General features: G+C 45.8%; 1 protein-coding gene across 3 annotated transcripts in view; it reads right to left on the bottom strand.

The window, feature by feature from the left end:
* Positions 1-398: 398 nt before the first annotated feature.
* Positions 399-18593, bottom strand: part of TTYH3 (tweety family member 3) — a 74319-nt gene continuing 56124 nt past the window's right edge. The window contains exons 9-15 of one of the 3 annotated variants that reach the window (XM_048320531.1): positions 17669-17761; positions 17457-17549; positions 16619-16755; positions 14550-14726; positions 13580-13655; positions 11396-11497; positions 5947-6048 (exon numbers count right to left, since the gene is read on the bottom strand). In XM_048320531.1, coding sequence (XP_048176488.1) covers positions 11417-11497; positions 13580-13655; positions 14550-14726; positions 16619-16755; positions 17457-17549; positions 17669-17761 — 657 coding nt within the window. In that variant the 3' untranslated portion in view covers positions 5947-6048; positions 11396-11416. Of the gene's footprint in view, positions 6049-11395; positions 11498-13579; positions 13656-14549; positions 14727-16618; positions 16756-17456; positions 17550-17668; positions 17762-18593 lie in introns of all 3 variants that reach the window. The other 2 variants (XM_048320532.1, XM_048320533.1) reach the window with 2 other exon arrangements.

An 18593-nucleotide genomic window follows, 5' to 3' on the forward strand; every position in this document is an offset into this window, starting at 1 on the left:
AACTGCACAAACAGAACTAAAAAGAAACCCACCATACCCTGGGGCAGCACTGAGGCAGGTGAGCCCACACTGAGCTTCATCTTCTCCCAAAGAGGAACGCCTTTGACAGGGCTGAGCTGGTGGGGCACGATCCCCGGTGATTTTTCCACACTTCTTGTACTTGTGCTGGTGATAATGAACCGCTCGTGTTTGCTGCTGCTCCAGTGGCAAATATTCAAAGCAGCAGAGGGGGCTCAAGGGGTTAAAACACACTGGGCACAGGAGAACATCTCCCAGGCTGATGTGTCCCATGGCTGCTCCAGCAGCTTCTGCCCCCAGGTACAAGGACCTCCCCACAGCAGCCACCAGCCCAGCCCCATGCCCACTTTGGGAGAAAACACAAATCAATAACCAGGAACAATGGTTTTAAATTGTTTATTTTTAAAACATGAAACCCAAGCTGAATAGAAACCACAGAAATTACATTTAGGTTTTTTTGTTTAGTATTTGCAAACCAAAAAGTTACAGTAAAAAATAGCTACGTTACAATCAATAGAACTACAGAATTAAAAGTAAAGATACAAAAATGGGCTCAATCCTCTTTAATCCTCACAATTTAAAAACATTTTGGGTAAGTGCAGGAACACTTGAAAGAAACTAGCAGGTCCAAAGTTTAAAAAAAAATTATATATATTTATATATTATATATGTATATAAAGTGGTATGATATACAACCATTATGGTTAAGAAGAAAAAAAAAAAAAACAAAACAGAGAAGTTACAAAAAGGCCAGGTACATGTTCACCATTAGGTTTCTGTGCACAGTGTCCAAGAAAATAAACTTCCCTCTGAATGATGTGAGTAAAACTCATGGGGCCTCCCATTACCAAGGGACCTGAGGCACGCGACGTGACGGCTGGGCAGCTGCACCCAGTGCAGAGGACAATGGAAGAAATGAGGCTTTTCTGGGACTTCAGCAGCCTTCTGGGCAGAGGCCACTGGAGAAGTCTTGGTGTGAGATTAGAGGAGGAACAGGAAGGAAGGAGTTGGGAATTGCATAGTGAGGAGCGATGCGGTATCAAATATGCAGAGCACCTAAGAGCTTCATGCTACAGTTATCCTCTTTAGGAAAGGAGTATTTTGAACTTTCTGGTTGTACATTAATTTATGTTCCACTTTGTTCATGCAGCCACAGGGGCTGGGTGAGCACCCGGCAGCTCCAGGCCACCAGTAACCCATCCCTTCTCTCCCAGCTGGGCAGCACGCTCACCATCATGGCTTGGCAGAGATCCCACACCCCCCTGAAAGCACAGACCACTTGTCAGCCATCTAGGAACTGCTACCAAAACATCCCACGCTTCTGCTGGGCCTCCTGGAATGCCTAGGGAAGCCATCCAGAGCACGCACACGATTTCTGGAAAAGGGGAGTAGGCTGTGATGAAAGGAGGTACAAACCAAGCCTTGTCAGGTCTCTGTCTCAAGGCATGGGATTGACTGCTCGGTACCTCCCTGGAGGGCTTTTCCCCTCCCACCCAGAGATGTGCACTGAGTGACACTGGCACACTTGCCGAGCTGGGGAAGACCCTGGCTTCTCCTTGGACCCCAGGTAGGAAGTGCTTCAAAGACAGTTCCTCTCCTGAGCTAAGGGAAACCCATCCACCTCATCTCCTCCCGAATCAGGGGGGTGGCGAGGATCAACAAACCAAGACACTTCTCTCTTCTTCAAAGGGCTCAGAATGGTAGTTCAGTGGCTGCTGGGAGGAAGAGAAGGGGGCACCAGAAGTGAAGCCTGGGTTTGCTCCCACAGGCACCTAGACCTTGCTCTGATGGGCACCCACCCACTCCTGTCTCACACTCTCTTTTGGGTGCTCCCCTGTAGCACCCAAAGCTCTCATGAGCAATGGCTGAGCAGCTCCCTGAGAAATGGTTTAACTCTCAGAAAGGCCAAACTTTTCATGTAGTTTCAGGGAACTGCTATGGAAATCCTAACTTAGGATCACTTAAAACCCCATGCACTGTGTCCCCCTCAAAGCACTCAAATGAACATCCTTTGCATCTTGGCTGAGATGACTGTACACGGAAAATCAACACCTATCAAATGGAGAAAACTTAAAAAGGACAGGAGGGGAAGGGAGCACTCCATCCTTCACATTTGGATACATGGATGCACGCTAAAAATCTTAGCTTGAACCCTTTTATCAGCACACAAAATGAACTCAGTTTAATAATACATACAGGATACAAACACTACAGTTATAATTCCCAAGACAGCACAAGAAATTCACAGCCAAGTCTTGATTTGATTTCCTTTACAATTACAATGCAGTCTTGAACACTGGACACAAGAGTCCAACATGCTATTTACATTTCACATTGTGGAGATGTTTGTGTGCTTGGAAGAGTTCTCAGTTTTAAAAGAAAGTATCATTCACACATGATGATGCAGTGGAAATAAACCAAGCCAACCAGACAAGCCAATGACCACATTTGTGCTTCTGAAAAAGTAACATGAAGTGTCTTCACCAATGCAGTCACCTTCAACCGGACAAGCTGCCATCCACTCTGCAGTCAGCGAGGTGTCCAGAGGCCAATCTCAGCTCCCCCGACTTCTGGACCCTTTTTCTAGCAACCAGTAACATGAGAAATGTCCGATAAGGTCAGCTGGGACACACCAAGTGATATGGCCTTGGCATTTTGTCACATTAAAAACAGAGAGAGACGATGGAAGAGAGAGAAGTCTCTACAGCTTTACCTCCTGCAGCTTGAAGAGTTTGGACTCCCTCAACCATGAATGCCATCCAGAACAGATGAGTCTTCGCCAGATAGCACCTGCTGTTCACCCGAGAGGGAGGCACAGAGTCTGGGAGTTCTTGGCTTTTCAAAGTCCCCTCCTCAGACAAAATGTGACCATATGGATGAGACTGATTATGTCGCAGCCATAAAAATAGGCAAAGGCCATCTGTTCTTCAGCAGATCCATTCAGACCAGCCTGCAGAAATGCCACACTGTTGCTCAAGGTTCCAGTAAAACAAAAAAGGAAAAAAAAAAAGTAGTAATAATAATAATAATCCAAAAGAAACCCATTTGTCTGTGTTTCCTATCCAGCGCTCTGCACAGCATGCAGCGGGGCAGCAGAGTTCCAGGGTGCTTTACAAAAGTGCAATATCCATGTCAAGTAAAGGAAGTGCTGGCTGGACACAGGTACACCGCTCACACCGCAGTCACGTTGTGCTGGCCTCCAGAGAGCAAAATGTTATCTCCATATTGTTCTTTCCAGTTACATGTTGAAGTCACAGAGCACATATCTCCACAGCTGTGCCTTGCTGCGAGCCCCAAACACTGTCAGAAGTTGTTCTGGCTGTTGGAAGTGGCTATGCCAAGCCTTGGAAGGAAGCAGGTCAAGGTGGCTGCTCCATTAGATGCTGCAAACAAAGGCATCGGCTCACTCCTGTTACTGTGTGGCACAACCAATGCCACTGTGGCAATTTAGACCCAGCCCAAAGTGCAGTCACACAGGTTCAAGGTGCATTCTGTGTACAAAGAAGTTGGTACACAGAAGCACTTGTTTTCACAGGGTTCCCCCACACCCTTCAGCCTCCAAAACACTCGCCTTCCACCAGTAGGACTGGGCCACAGATTTCAGGGCAGGTCCCCTAAAATTGATGATGCGAATAGCAATTGGAGCACATCCTTGCAAGGAGGGATGATGGCAGAACAACTCAGTCTTAATAAGGATTATATGGCTCTTGATTCTTCCTTCAAAGTGAGGGAAAGGTTGGGGTTCCCCCCAGAGAGCAGTTGGGGGTGCTTGGGGCCCTGCAAGATCACCACACCCTGCACACCCACATCTCCTGGTAGGCTCTAAGACAGGATGGAAACCCTGGGGCTCATGAGCCACAGTGTCCCTCCATACCACCTGTGACCACATTTCCCTGCCCTTGTTATTTGATAAAACAGAGGTATGTTTCATGTGAAGCCCATCCAGTGTGTCTGAAAGGGCATACGCAGTCCTGAGCAAGAAAATCCTGCTTCCAGAGATTTATGCTGAAGTGTGAAGTTTTTTCCAAAACCTTCTCTTCCTGGCTGTATGGTGATGCCTCCTCCCTGTCTCTCACTCCTTTGAATGGTAACAGCTGGCCTTGCAGTTTAGTAGTGGTTTCTATCTTAAGAGGAGTCGCAAAGCTTGCTCTGCCACAGAGCTGGTACCATTTCCCAGCAGATCCCATGAGCCTGTTTAGCTGCCTGCCAGGAGCAGTTCCCACCTCACTGCAAGAAGGCAACTGACTTGAGTAAAGGCAGATTGGTAATTCTGTGCCCCAAACAGCAAACATGTGGTAAACAGATACCGAGTCTGAACATCACTGAGGTGACGATGAACTGCCTCTGCCACTGGGTCCATTCCAGTTTGAGAGATGTTTCCCACTCAATTTCCTCTGCCAGTTATTTAATATAATGCTCAGTAGCTCTGCTAAGATGCCCCTACTAAGAGGTAAAAAGACAAAAAGGAACATCAGTTACCCTACTGAAAGGGCAAGTACTTGACAGTACCTCCCAAGAGGCAGTCTCCTCTTCCAGCAGGAAGCTGTCAGTGCCCTTTGGAGCACTGCTCTTCAGTGGGAAGTACAGCACCAGTGAAGGATGTTGCCCTCTGCAGGCACCCAGCTGCCCCTTTGCAAGCCTTGTTCTGCCTCACATCTAGAAAATGCCTTACATGTGCATTAGTATGGTGAGATAGTGGTTAGCAATGTGCCTTCAAAAGCTAAACAAAATTAAACAGAATAAAATATAAACCTGTTCTGACAGTCACAATGTTGTCCAGGGTTTCTGACTCTAGAACACAGAAGATACACTGACAATTCTTGTGAGTGTGTTAGGACTGAGGCTCCAAAAACCTCCTTCAATGCCATTTCAGCAACCCTGTGCTGTAGATTATGATTTATAAAAAAGGGAAAAAAGAAAGTCCAGCAGAGTTCACAGGTCACTCCTGCAGGGAGAACTTGCATTTGCTATAAATCCATTGGTGCTTCCAGTTTCTCTTGCTTTTGCAAACTGACTGTCCCATAAGATCTAGCATCAGAGAGCCAAAACTCTTTAGTGCAAAAATACCTCCCATGAAGTCTTATGAGTCTTTCCCTGGAAAAATTTGGCACCAAGTGAGTGGCTGGCTCCTGTTTGATCTGTGTCGGCCTAGGAAAGGCAGCACCCAGAATGCCATCTGCAAATACCTGGGCTTCCCTGATGGAGCAGAGAGGTCTGGTCCAGAGCAACAGACAGGGTAACTGACTGGTGCTGGGCCCCCCTGCTCCTCCTCAAGAATTCACATGATAGATAAAGTGGGAAAGAAAAAGGCATTTTCTTAATGGACTAAAAAAAAAAAAAAAGCTAACCAGGGTAGTGAAATGGTTTGCTCTTCTAGAGCAAATTCCAGCAGATATGCAGTGACACCATGAGGCAGGAATTCCCTCCTCCCCCACACAGGGCAGTGGACCAGAGGATTCCCACTGAGACGCTGTGCATTCCCTCGTTGCACACCAGTCACAGGCACTGAGTCCTGCTTCTGTGGTGTCTGACAGGCTGCTGGTCCCACTGCAGAAGTGAAGAAGATCTACCACCGTCTTTCACCAAGTCCCTCTTGGAACAGAAGCGGGGAAAAAGGGGGCAGAAGATATTCACCACCTGTTTCTGACAGGCTACTCTGGCCCAGTTTCCTGCCCGGTGCTCTCAGCTGCTTGCCTGCACACATTTGCTCTCTTTCACATCAGGTACAACAAGGTGAAGGCTTAAATTCAAAAGGAGCTTCCACTCAGTGGGCAGGTACCAGGTTGGAAGGGTGGTCTGGACTGGAGAAACAGAAGGAGCTGCACTGGATTTTGGGCAGAACAGCAGGATTGTTCTACGAGGACAGCACAGGGGCACAGCAGTTGGCACATTGTTTAGTCTGACTGCACGTGTGGGTTTTGTTTTTTGTTTTTTTTTTTTTGCTTTTGCTTTTTCATTTTAATGCACACTGCCAGCATCTGGACGAGGTTGGTTGGTGGCGAGGTATTTGGCTCTCATGCTGGAGGTGTACTGGAGAAAGAAAAGACAAGACAAAAAAAAAAAACAAAACAAACAAACAAAGTTAAGTCAGAGTGACTAATGTCACGATGGAACCACAGATTTCTACCACTTCTCAGCATAACACGGTGTGTATTTACAGCAAGCATCTCAAGGAGCTGCTGGCTCAGTCTTACAAGGAAAGTTTCACAAGTCACTGCATAGTTCATGCTGAGTAACATCCTGCCAGTCTGCTGCAGGGGTGCTGGCCAGGTCAGTGCAGATGTGCTGGCGATTTATCCAAGCTCTCTAGAGAAGGAAATCCAATAGTCACTAAGTCAAAACATGACATACGTTGCTTGGGAGAAGAGAGGGAAATGGGAATGATGCAGATGTAAAAACCCACCCCACACTTTCATCCCTTCTTAGTCATGTTACTGCATTCAACCATGCCAGAAAAGGAGGTTGAAAAGAAAATGGGTGCTCACTGTATCTTCACATTGTGTTTTATAGCAATGAGGGCATCAGAAGACTGCACATGCCACAGATGGGCAGCTTGAAAGAAAAGTGAGGAATAACAAAACAATTTATGCCCAAGAAAGAACGGACCCTATCAAGCTGCCATCAAACAGGATGATATTAGCAAGTTGTCAGGTGGGTGACAGCCCACTGTGGCTTGGGATCCAAGCTGTGCACCAGGCAGCAGCAGATGAGACTCCAGCGTGGGGGTGAGAAGAGCGAGTCAGAAAGATGAAGGTTAGTTCGATTTGGAGTGGTGGTGCTGTTCTCTTTTTTTTTATTCTAAGCAAGCTAATCCAAAACAGCTCCCAGAAGCTACTGAGATAACGTCATTGAGCTTTGAATAATGAGCTGAAAAACACAAATAATATCCAGCAGTAAGAACAAAACTTTGCCTCTTTACACCAATGCGTTCAATGTTTTCTGGGTTCTGCTACCACGATATTAGCAACCAAGCAATGAGGACAGACATTTCATTCCTCTTTTTATACCCTCTGGAGCTTGAGTAATTCTATAATATCCACAGCTTACTTCCCAAGAGTGCTCTTCAGCACACTGACTTTTTATCACCTCTTAAACTGAACCACATAAAATAGCCAGTTAAGCTGGCAAAGAGACAACTGAAAGGCAGTTCCACACCAGGAGGTATGATTTATCTTGCCCCCGGGAAAGAACATTATGAGGCATCTTTAGGCTCTCAAAAGCTCAGCTGTCCATGGTGGTTTTCAGAGAATTAACAGTTTTTTATCAGTTTTCTTTCAAAGACTGACCTGGGTTGAACCTCTGTACAATGGAAGAGAGAAACTGCTCCTCTGGCAGAGCTGATCCCATCAGCACAAGATGAAGACACCTGTGGCTTATTTGCACACTCAGCTTTTAGTGTCTTCCATAATTGGAAAACTTTTTGCAGAACACGGATCTTAATATAAAACTCTGGCCCAGAAACAGCATCTATATTTAGAAGACAAAGGGTACATCTGTTCTTTCTAAGATGTATTTTTTGTCAGTGAGAAGGCAAAAGATAGAAAATAGCAACCTGAGCTACTTTAAGGACAACAATCTATACAGTTTATTAGAGGTGATTACTGTTTCAGAAATAAAGTTTAGGGCGTTATTAACATGTAGGAGAATAACCCAACAGGCTCAGAGAGGTTTAGAAGCCAAAGAACTTTCTGATAGAGTAAGTAGGGCACATTTCAGGTAGTGCAATGCTGAAATTACCAGCCAACCCTCATGCTAAGAAGAGGGTCTTAGAAGGAAAAATGCATTTGATTGCTCATTTTCCATTTGCATTCTTTACAGTGACATGTGATAGGAGATGAGTATGAACAGAGAACTTTTCCAGGTGCTAAAGTTTTGTAAGAAGTATTTAGGGGAAAAAAAAATCTCAGATAATGGAAGGTTATTGTGAATCTTTCTGGACAAGTCATAAAGGTTCAGCACACAACATGCAACATAAATTTTCTTTAAAGCATTAAAATCAAGAAGACCACTTGATGAATTGCATTTCAAAGATGTATAAAATACACCTATCATGGATGGAGAAGTTGAAAATAATTCCCTCCTTTCTCGAAAAAGAAAAGACCCCACAGTTGTTTAAGTGCCACTAAAACAAAGTAACCAGGAACACAAGATCTGGACAGTCAAGCAGAGAGTATTTTACATTCAAACCTACCTGCAAAAACACCACAAGGAACAAACTCAGAGTAGTCAGAGTTAGGGCTGATGTTCTCTCCTTAACTCAGGATTTTTGCACCTTTGTGCCTCTTCCCAGTACAGTCTGAACTGGTTACTCTTTCTGTTAAGGGTATTTTTAATGACCATGATAAGTACGATTGAAACCTGGCAGTAGAGAGCCAACACTTCACTGTGCACCTCTCACCAGCACAGCTCTATCAGCATGCTCTGGATCCCAGTCACAGCATCACCCTCCATGTACAAGTGCTTTCTCCACATGCTGCAGTCCTTCCTCCAAGTCCTTCTCTGCATCCTCTGCTGGGAAGCAGAGGAAAGATGCTGTGGAACACACAGGTCCCAACATCTGGACAGGCCAGCAGTTGAAGATGTATCAGCAGACACTTGCCACTTTGGATATGAAACCAAACTATATCATTCATAGTTAAAATTAATTGAGTCCTCAGTTGAGTTACAAAAAAAAAAAAATCACTAGGTCGTTAACTCCTTTAAAAAGTGACTCTAAAGACAAAAAGCTTGAGCACAATTCAGACCAAGGAGGTCTTGGACTCCTCTCTGAGGCCCACAGCTGTCAGGTTCACAGTTGCATTTAGTTTCCTTTAAAGAGGAGCTTTCATAGAAGGTTAAAGAACATGCACAATCCAGTCATTCTTCCAGCATGCTCACTGGAAGTACCCATGTGCCTATACACCCCCATTTACCCTTCCAAAAACAGCACAGAGGACAAGTTTCAACCCATACCTCCACCTCACTGTCAGCTTCCCTAAGAAGGGCACCTGAAAGAGTTCTTGTTACCATTCCTGCTGGTGGCTTGTGCTATTCAACACAGCACCTCTCAGTCACTTACCAGCCAGCTCCGACAAACACAGCTGAGCGCACACAGGTTTATTTTTGTATTTCTCCAAAGAAAATAAAAGTCTCTCCTTCACATTCAGCCTTGTTGAGGGTATAAAACTTTCATAGGTGTGGTTTGCCAGCAGATACTAGTTAGGCACTTGACACACATAGCCTGGGCACAAAGGAATCATTGGTTGCAGACAAGAAAAAAAATTAAGGGAATGATCAGTTCGTTTTAGAGGCCATCAATTGTACTGACTGCTGTGAACTCCATGAGTACTTCACAGCTAACTAAGCTATGCTGAAGGATAACTTACCATATGAAACCATGACTGAGTACAAACCATTTACTATTTGTGGTTAAAACCCCATGTGTATTTCTCTCGAGCTACCCTGACTTTGATTTCCTGCCAGAGCTGTTCAGGTAATCCAATAAAGACCAAAGCTTCTGGATTCAAGTTCTGAAAGGTTGATCTCAAACAGCTAGAGCACAGTAAACACACACAAACACAGGGTTTGGTGTTATTATGTATGGGAGGTACAAGATGCAGGGAAACAGCTAATTCCAGCCAGGGGGTTGTGAATTCAAAGGAACTTAAGTTTTTCAAGTCAAAAGAACAGAGCTTCTGTTGGTTTTGTTTGTTTTTAAAGCCTTGGAAAGAATGCAGTCCCTTTTCCATAGCCCTTCAGACAGCCACATTAATCTCGGGTGGGACCATAGATAAACAGAAGACAGTGCAGACTGTCTTGTTTCAAGGTCATGTTTCAACCCAGGGATTTCAAGCCTAGAATGAAGGCCCTAGAATTTCCCCACCCTCACCAATATTTTATTTCATGGAACAGATCCACCTAACATCACTACAATACCACCTGCAGGAACAACAAAGCAGAACACCCACCACAAGCTGAGGCCCAAGAGCAGTCCTAGCAAGACTTAAGACTGGAGAAAGCTGTGAGCCTTTCAAGGGTACTGGCACCACGCTTCCAGACAAGGTTGTTTGCGTTCATGCACCACGGCAGAGGCATCAAGACACCCGATCCAGACCCTTCCCAGCAGCCCCAAGGCAGGCAGGCAGACAGCGAGGGGCAGCAGGGATGCAGACCAAGCACCAACAGAACAGAAAGGAATCCAGGGCAAGGCTGACAAAAGTGCCAACAAGAGCAGCAGAGAAGAAGGAACAGCAGCTTTAGGGACACGTATTTCTGGGAAGAGAATGCAAGATGCGCGTCACTGACTGCGTGAGCCAAAAGCAACGGGCTCCCTGCTCCCACTGGAACCAACACCTTCCAGTCCCTGCGTGGCTGTAGCTCCCTTGAAGGAGCACTGTTCTTCACACCACCTGAGTTTTCTGGTAACCCTAATCATACCCTGCATTTAACCAAGCTAATAACCCCCAAAAATGCAGACCACCTCCTCTCTCTGTGGGCACGTGGCTTCGTCATGAGGGAGGAAACACTGTCTGTCTTGGAGAACACCAGCAACTACAGCCCACAAGGAATTCAGACAGTGAAATGGTACTAGGAGGGCCCTGCTCACAGAGTCCGTGGGACATGGATGGGATGATTCAGACACACACAGAACAAACAAAACAGTAAAAGGTTTTGAAACAGAATGAAACAGATCTTAGTGATTATATCCGGACCCTTAGGGAAGCTTTTCGTTTAAAATTTGCTCCTTTCTGACCTTAAACATAAGGATAAAAGGAAAAGCTGCGCACAGATCTGACAGGCAATACAGTACCTCTTCAGGACCGCTTAAAATTAAAAATCCTACGAATAAGTTAAAAGCTTGTGGCAGGTTGGTATTGATGGTTTTGGGCACATGGTTTTATGACTACTAAGGACAAGCAGAACAGCAGTGGGGCTCAAGAAAAGCCAAAAGCTGAATGAAGACAACCATTCCTGACTGAAGTCCTGCTAAATAGGCTCTCTTTGCTTCTAGAGAATGGCTTCTTGTGATGGGAGAACTTCTATTCTGCTTTTGAAGTGCAAGGTTATTTCTATGTTTGAGCACTTGGTACTTGGTGTTCAAGCTGTTCTCAGGTGTGGACTGTGAGCTGCTGTGAGGTAGCTTTTGCAAGGCATGGGCACCTGCAACCCTCACAATGTGCACCAGAAGCCTCTAGAAGGTTGATACTGCTCCTTGAGTCTGCACCAGAGCCAAAACGGATTTTCATTTTAACCCTTGGCAGGAGGGAATGGGTGGGAGGTGCAGAGGGAAGGAATGTGAAGAAATAAAAGGCACTGGCCTGGGATAAACAGTGCAGGGATGAAGGGAGCGGTTGGGAGTGGAGAAGGGGTTGAGCAAGAAGGACCTTTTTTGCAGTACCTGTTCCATTTGCGGGCGCTGTTACCAGTATGTCCGTGCACTGTCCGAGGGCTTAAGCTGCCAGCTCATATGGCTGCTACTGTCCATGGCAGCCAAATACAACTGTGATGACGCAAGAAAGAGAGAGAAAAAGAGAGTGCAGCCTCAACGTGCATGAAAAACACAGTGCAAGCAAGTGAAACTGTGGTGTGTGTCAGCGACAAGGTGGGCTCTACAACCCTAAGGGAATATCCCTGTGGCAAGAAGGAGAAAACAGAAGGAATGAGAGAAGGAAAAACACAAACAAACGAACAAAAAGCCAGGAAAAGTAACGGACAAACAATGCAGCAGGATCATCACTTCTTAGTTTTCACCATCTGTTCACAGAAAGCTAAATGGAATAGGTCAGCTCTGTCTACCCACTGGACATAACCTACTCGGATGGCTATCTCCCTCTCCTCCCTCCCAAAAAGAGGCAGGGATGTGTGCATTGGTACTCCCTTTTCATCTCTCTCCTCCCACAGACAATTTGCTATGAAAAATTACCACTTCTTCTGCCTCAGTACAGTCTCAGCCACCTGCTACGGAGAGCTGCAAATACGAAAATCCCAGAAAAGCCTTTCCCTGTTGCCTGCCAATATGAGAATAGACAGTATTTTTCTTTTCTCCACTGCCTACTACGTCCCTCCAGGAAACACATTTATCCTATGGCCTGGTTCCTTGTGTCGTCTGGGGAGAAGCTCCCTTTTCTGTGGGTGCAGTGCTGCTCCCTCATCCTCCCCAGCTCCTGCACTTCCCCATAGCCCACACTGATGGCTGCCAGTTCAAGTTACTCTGAAGAAAAAAAAAAAAATCTTGATCTACTCCCAAACCCCAGCCTAAGGCACCAGGACTCAGATTCCCACTCAAGGTATTAACACAAACAGCTACTGAAGAACCAGGGAACTTCTTGCCTCACTACAGCCCCATGGAAGGGAATGTGCTTTTTCTGAAGCAGAAGAGCTGCAGGGCAAGGGGAAGCCAGACACTGAAGAAACATGTGCCCTGGCAGTACCAGAGGGACAGTGCCCTTCTTCCCTGTGGAACACCAGCAGTGCAGCATGTCAGGGCTTCTGCTGAGACCACCTCGCTGCTGAGAGTGGACAACGCGACCAGAGCTCGCAATCAGAACACCAGGGGTCAGGAAACCTCCTTGGGGAGGGTGGAAGAGGTCTGGCCAAGGACAGAGACAAGGATCAACTCTGCACATTTCCACTTCCTCTACAGCAAGATGAACTGGTCCTCTTGAAGTGAAACCATGAATGTGATGCCCTCTTTTCCACCACATTTCCTACACCTTCATCCACCAACCTCCTCTTCCTCCCCTTCCCATCAATTTGGCCCAGGCACCACAGAGTATTTTCTTTACCTATACCTGAAGACTGTTTGATCATTAGGCATTTTACTACTCATCCTCTGTAATCACAGCACCAAGTTAGTGAGCAGTGGGATGGCATGTTCTCCAGGTTCTGCTGTAAATCAGGCTTACAGGATCCAGTGAGGGAGGGCAAGATTAATTTAGTTCTTACCCAGACATGAAGACAAGCCCATGTTTTATCCATTGTACAGAAATGGCTATCAGGCCACTCCAAATACCAAAACCTTCCATGAAAGTTTCTTTTTTTCCTCCATAGGAAATTAAATACAGAAATAGATTTCAAAGAAAGCAAAACAGTTGTGAAAGAAAGATTTAAAAAAAAAAATCTCAACAAAAAAATAATACAGGTTTCATCCTACCATCTCTTTAGGGCGGATTAAGGAGAGAGGTTCAGCAATAACTCTGAATTTACAGTTTGAACAAGTTTCTTTTTAAACTTGAGGAACCAATGCCACAGATAGCAAGTACACTGCATGCAAGTGAATCATCCTGCTGAAGTCACCCATCAAGATACTCATGCACTTCAGTGGTGGCAGGACTGGGCCCATAGGATTATCTGCGTTAATTGATTGAGTTTTAGTCTTTTCGTGTGCAATGTCCAAAGCAGCATAGCAGGGTTTTATTCTCCATGGCAGGTGAGACATAGCTTGTCTGTTCAAGCTGCTGCCATTTATGGGCCAGATCCTGTGTTTGGCTGCACAGTCAGCTCCCTTGGGAGTACACAGGAGTGGCAAATGTGTATTCCCCAAAGTTGCTGAAGCAGAGAAGAGCAGTAAAGAGAGACTTACTGAGGGAGGTGGGGACTCCCGGCCAATGAGCGGGGTATTCTCGCAACGGGGGTTCTGGAAATTTGCATTCTGGCTCCTAGGAAAGGAAGACACACATGGTAACGGGGCACGTGCCATGCTTCTCTGGGGACAGTCTCTGATGGGGACACAGGACAGAGCATCCTCACCCCCAGAACTACTGTATTGGGTCAGTCTCCTTCAAAGCTTTTCTTACAGGCCAGGTAGATCCCCCTTTTTCAGACAAGGGCATAAAACTATCATCATTTTCCTCAGATTGAGCACTATTTTTACATTCTTACTCAGACAGGCCCACAATGAATCACATCAAGTGATTTAAAAATAGGTCCTTGTGAAAATCCGCCTCCCTGCAGCATCAGAACTGCCAAGTGGCAGAAATGGAGATAAAATGAGGACAATGTCTAAGGGGATAAACAAAATGATGTGGCAGCCCAAAAAAAGATGGACCCTGATGATAGTCCAAATGTAATCAGGGTTAGGCACTTCTGGAGAAAGCTCTGAAGATCCCACCTGGACTAGGTAGCTCCAAACTGCAACAGATGTCAGAGCTGACTGCAAATACTGCAGAAAGAGAGAGCCCACAGATTTTGTCTTGGCTCTCAGTCTCTGGGGAGGCTTCTGGCAAGACTGCTCCATCTGAAGAATTAAGTCTTCTGGTGATCAGAATCATTGTGTAATAAGAAGCCCAGACACTACTTTCCTACTTCTTTTCTTTAGATAGTTTCCTGAGTCCTGGAGCACAAAGCTGTTCACATTTTGGAGCATGCTGTCTAACAAAACTCTTTCTAGTGCAGCACTTTCAAGCTATTCCCTTCTCCCATTAGATGCCAATCAGAAAACAAAATCCTTCATCGCTTTTTACCACTTGGTCAGAAGTGCCAACCTTGCAGCACTTGAGCCAACAGAAATGAGAATGAAGCAGTGTGGAGAAGCTTCTTGTGGGGATACTCACATGTACTCCGTGACGGGAGCATTGCTGACTGTGTGTGCTGCTGCTGGAATGCTGGTCTCACTGCCATAACTACTCCCACAGCTATAGAGGCTGGGCATGTGCACTCTGTACAGATTATCGTGTGTCTGTCTACTCCCTTGAGCAGCTGATTCTTCTTCCCCATCATCATCTGAGCCTCTGCAAGAAGGAGAAAAAGTTCCTCCTAGAACCCTACAATTACCCCACATGTGGGGTTTGCAGGAAACCATGGTAGTCCTAGGAACCTCCCAGTCATCTTCCACACCTCCATGTTCATACCCGTTTGGGACGCCTCAGGGTGGCAGTGTGAAACACAGCCTACATCACAGTGACTCAGACCTCCCACAGATCCCATCTGGAGGTGCACACTGCGTGATCCCCTCCAGCCCCCCTGCAGGCTTCTCTCAGGGTTTGGCAGACAGCACCGGTCTGCAAGTGCCCAGTTGTACAACCAAAGGATGGATACACATCCCAAAATATACAGCACTAAAAAACCCCAACAAACAATAAAGAGAGGCAATGGGGAGGTAGCGCCACAAACCCCACAGAACTGCAGTCTGTGTCCTTCCATTTCTTGTAGACATGTGCAAAGAGCTCTTAAGGATAAGTCTTCTGTAGACCCCTCTGAACTCTCATTCTGTTTGCAAAGGGTCTGCTTCAGCTTCTAGGAAAATCACAGATGTCTTTACAGAGACTAAACTGCAAAATTTGTGTCTAAAGGCTTCGTCCTCTCAAAACTGCCAGGATTTTAAACCAACGGAGAGCAGAACTGTTTGGCAGCTGGTTCTTTCTGTCTCCCCATAGTATTCTCTTGCCCCTCCTATATAATACACACTGCTATTTCATCTCCCTAATTAGGGGGTGGAGCACCAAGGTCTGAAACATATTTAATCTGTGCTTGACAAAGCTAGTGAAGGTTCTACACAGCATGGACACCACTAGAACCTCCCAAACGTCACCTGCAGCTTCTGCACCACATGGTGGCACTGAAGATCGGGGAATTGCAGCCTGCACAGTCTCTTACAGGCAATAAAGTACAACATCCTCCACTTCCCAGAGGGAGGCTGGGGGAGAGATGGCCCTCCAGGGAATGCAAGAGGGAACCCTTCAGTTCACAGCAGCAGCCTGAGCCTGCTGGGGTTGGCAGGGCAGGCAGCAGCCCACAGGGAGGGCAGCACAAGACATGCCACTGGGTAAACCTTTCTCCTTCCAGCAGGCAGACTGCTGTGCTCTTCATGGTAAGGTCTCTGCAGCTGCCTGTGGAAGAGGTGAGGAACCAGCCATTTTCTCAAGGGCTATTCTGACACTTCCCAAGGCCACTTCTCTGTGGGCACTGCACACTGGGCCAGCTCTGGCTTCCTGCTATTGTTCAGGGCATTCTATTTTACCACAAAAATCAGGACCACAGAAGAGATTTCGCTGCAGTCTATTGCTCTTCTGCAAGAGCAGAAAACTCAATGCCATTTTAACAGCTGCATGTGGTGCAGCAGCCAGCCAGTGAAGAGAAGGTTTGCTAAAGAATTACTGATCAATCTGGTTATCATCATCAACACCAGTTCCAATTTGCAAGTCTCTCACCTGCTCATGCTATTGACAAGACAGTTCCTGCCTTCAATTATCTATGCAAAGTAGTCACCTCAGCATGAGCAAAGCTAAAAAGGCAAGTGTAAACTGCTCCTTATTCCCATAGTAAAAAAATGTCTCCAAAGCAACATAAGAGAATAAGAATTTTAGAGAGAGCAAAAGTTCAAGCATTACCTCTATGTTAGAGCTATAATCATTCAGCTGACTTGACTCACAGTCCTACAGTGTGCTGAATACTCTGCACACAGAATATTCCAGTGCAATAAGGTTCAGATGTTAGTATTAACCACAGCCAGAGCAAAACACAACAATTTTTTTTTCCTTTTAGACCTGTGCTTATAAAGCCTCATCCCTCACACTCCTGGGATCACGTGGGAATGAGCTCCATATGCTCATGGGCACAAATCCAGCCAGTCTTCACTGGGAAAGAGCTCTACAGTGCTACAGGATCTAAACCCTCTCTGTACCTCTTTTGCTGCCAAGTGTGTGGGACGCTGCAGACAATGGAACTGAACATGAGGGCTGTGACAAAGGAGAAGAGAACCAGGTAGATGAGGCCTTCCACTCCATCATAGCAGAAGCCTGTCAGAGCCTGGATGTAATCCTGCAGAGAGAAAGGAGTGGAGTTTCCTGATCAGTGCAGAGTTAACATTGAGCTGTAGCTCAAAAGCCCTTCTCCAGACTACACTCTCTGAAACAACTCAGAGACATCGCACTCCCTTTTCTAGAGCATAGTTCTATTGTAATTTCAGGGACTCAAGTATTTTTCATAAATGATCTAACCCTTGTTTCCCCTCACAAAAACCAGCTTGGATTTAGACACAGAAATATTTTCAACTGCCCACAATCAGACTTTAAGAGGAACAAAAATAAACAGCCAAGGCAAACTTATCCATCCAGCTGAAGATATGATATTTTTCATTAAGTCTCTCAGCTGCCTCACAATGTTCCATGCCCAAGAACAGAAGCATGAACTGTCTGTGTCTCTGCCTTTAGAGAGGCAGTGGCACTGCACTGCATGGGAAAGGCAACAAGTTATTTGCTATACACAAAAAACCCCAAACCTGAAGGCCTCTATGGCTGCAGCCTGTAGATGTATGAAGGCATGTTACCTAGTTTTCTGTGTTGATCTTTAAACTGAAAGCTAACTTCATCCAAATTCTCATTCCCCTTTCTGCTGGAATCAATCAGTAAAAAGCTGTTGTGCACTCTTCTGGCACGCCAGAGATTTGGAACTCCAAACTAATACAGGCTCTACACCCCCTTTGCTCTTTCTTAGCTCAAGCCCAGTTACCAAGAACTCACCAAATGCAGACTCCGACAGTCCACTAAAGCTGTCAGCTGCTGCAAGTTGATCTCTGTTGAATTCAAAACCTCCTGGATCCGAGTAAGATACTCCTGCAAGCAACAAGCTAGTGATTACTGCAAGGGAATGCTTAGCAGGAGCTGATGCTGGGTTCTGTACAAGGTTGAGGGGAGCCACAAAGAAAAGGGAGAGCAAACTTGAGGAGAGTTACCTTGGAGGTGGGGTGCTCTCTGCTCGCTGACTTCATGAGTTCCGACACATCATCCTGCATTTCTACCAGAGCCTTGTGACTCCCTGACAGCTTCTGCTCAACACAAAACATGCAATGTTTCAGCAATTCAGGCCACACAGACCAACAGATCTCCTGGGAAAAGACTGAAATCCTATTTCCCAAATATTGAAGCATCTTCTGTATGAATCGTACAAGTTCAAGATGTCCCAACTGACATGAGTGCAGCTGCAACAGGGTTAAGTTTGACTTTTACCAAACTGGAAGAAGTACAGACAGAGAGAAGAGGAGAAGGGAAGAACCAAAAGGAAAAAAACCCCTAAAAACACAAACCCACAAACAAAGAACAAAATACATACACAAAAAATGTACACACAGCTGGGGCTGGCTCTAGGACAGAAGGGAAGGAGAAAGAAAAGACACAAAGCATTCAAGTTCTCACCACAGAACACAGCTGGATTTTTTTACTAAATCAGATGGATGAGAAAGACAATGTTAACAGTAGAAGTTGTTTGTATTAGGGTGCAGCCTTCACATCCCTTTAAAGCAGCAAGAGAATTTCACATGCAATAGCATGTCAGGGAGTACATGGAGCAACCAGAAATGCAACAGATGGCAGAGATGCATCAAACCACAGCCTGAAGTGTTCTTACCCCACCCTTTAAAACAGAGGAAGACAAGGTTTAAAAAGAATCCTAAATATAAATGGTGAAGCAGCTGGTGTCTGCCAGATGGTGGGTGGTGTGGGCCCGTTCTGGCCTCTGATGCATACGACAAGGTTTGGAATGGGCCCAGGTGCTGCTCTTCTGCCCCCACACAAGAGAATAATGACTCACATTTATACTTCAGGATAAATCCCTTAGATGTTCAAAGGTTTGTAAGAGGCATCTGTGAAAAACACTCCTTC

The sequence above is a fragment of the Corvus hawaiiensis genome, chromosome 16 (genome assembly GCF_020740725.1).
Source record: "Corvus hawaiiensis isolate bCorHaw1 chromosome 16, bCorHaw1.pri.cur, whole genome shotgun sequence".
NCBI lineage: Eukaryota > Metazoa > Chordata > Aves > Passeriformes > Corvidae > Corvus > Corvus hawaiiensis.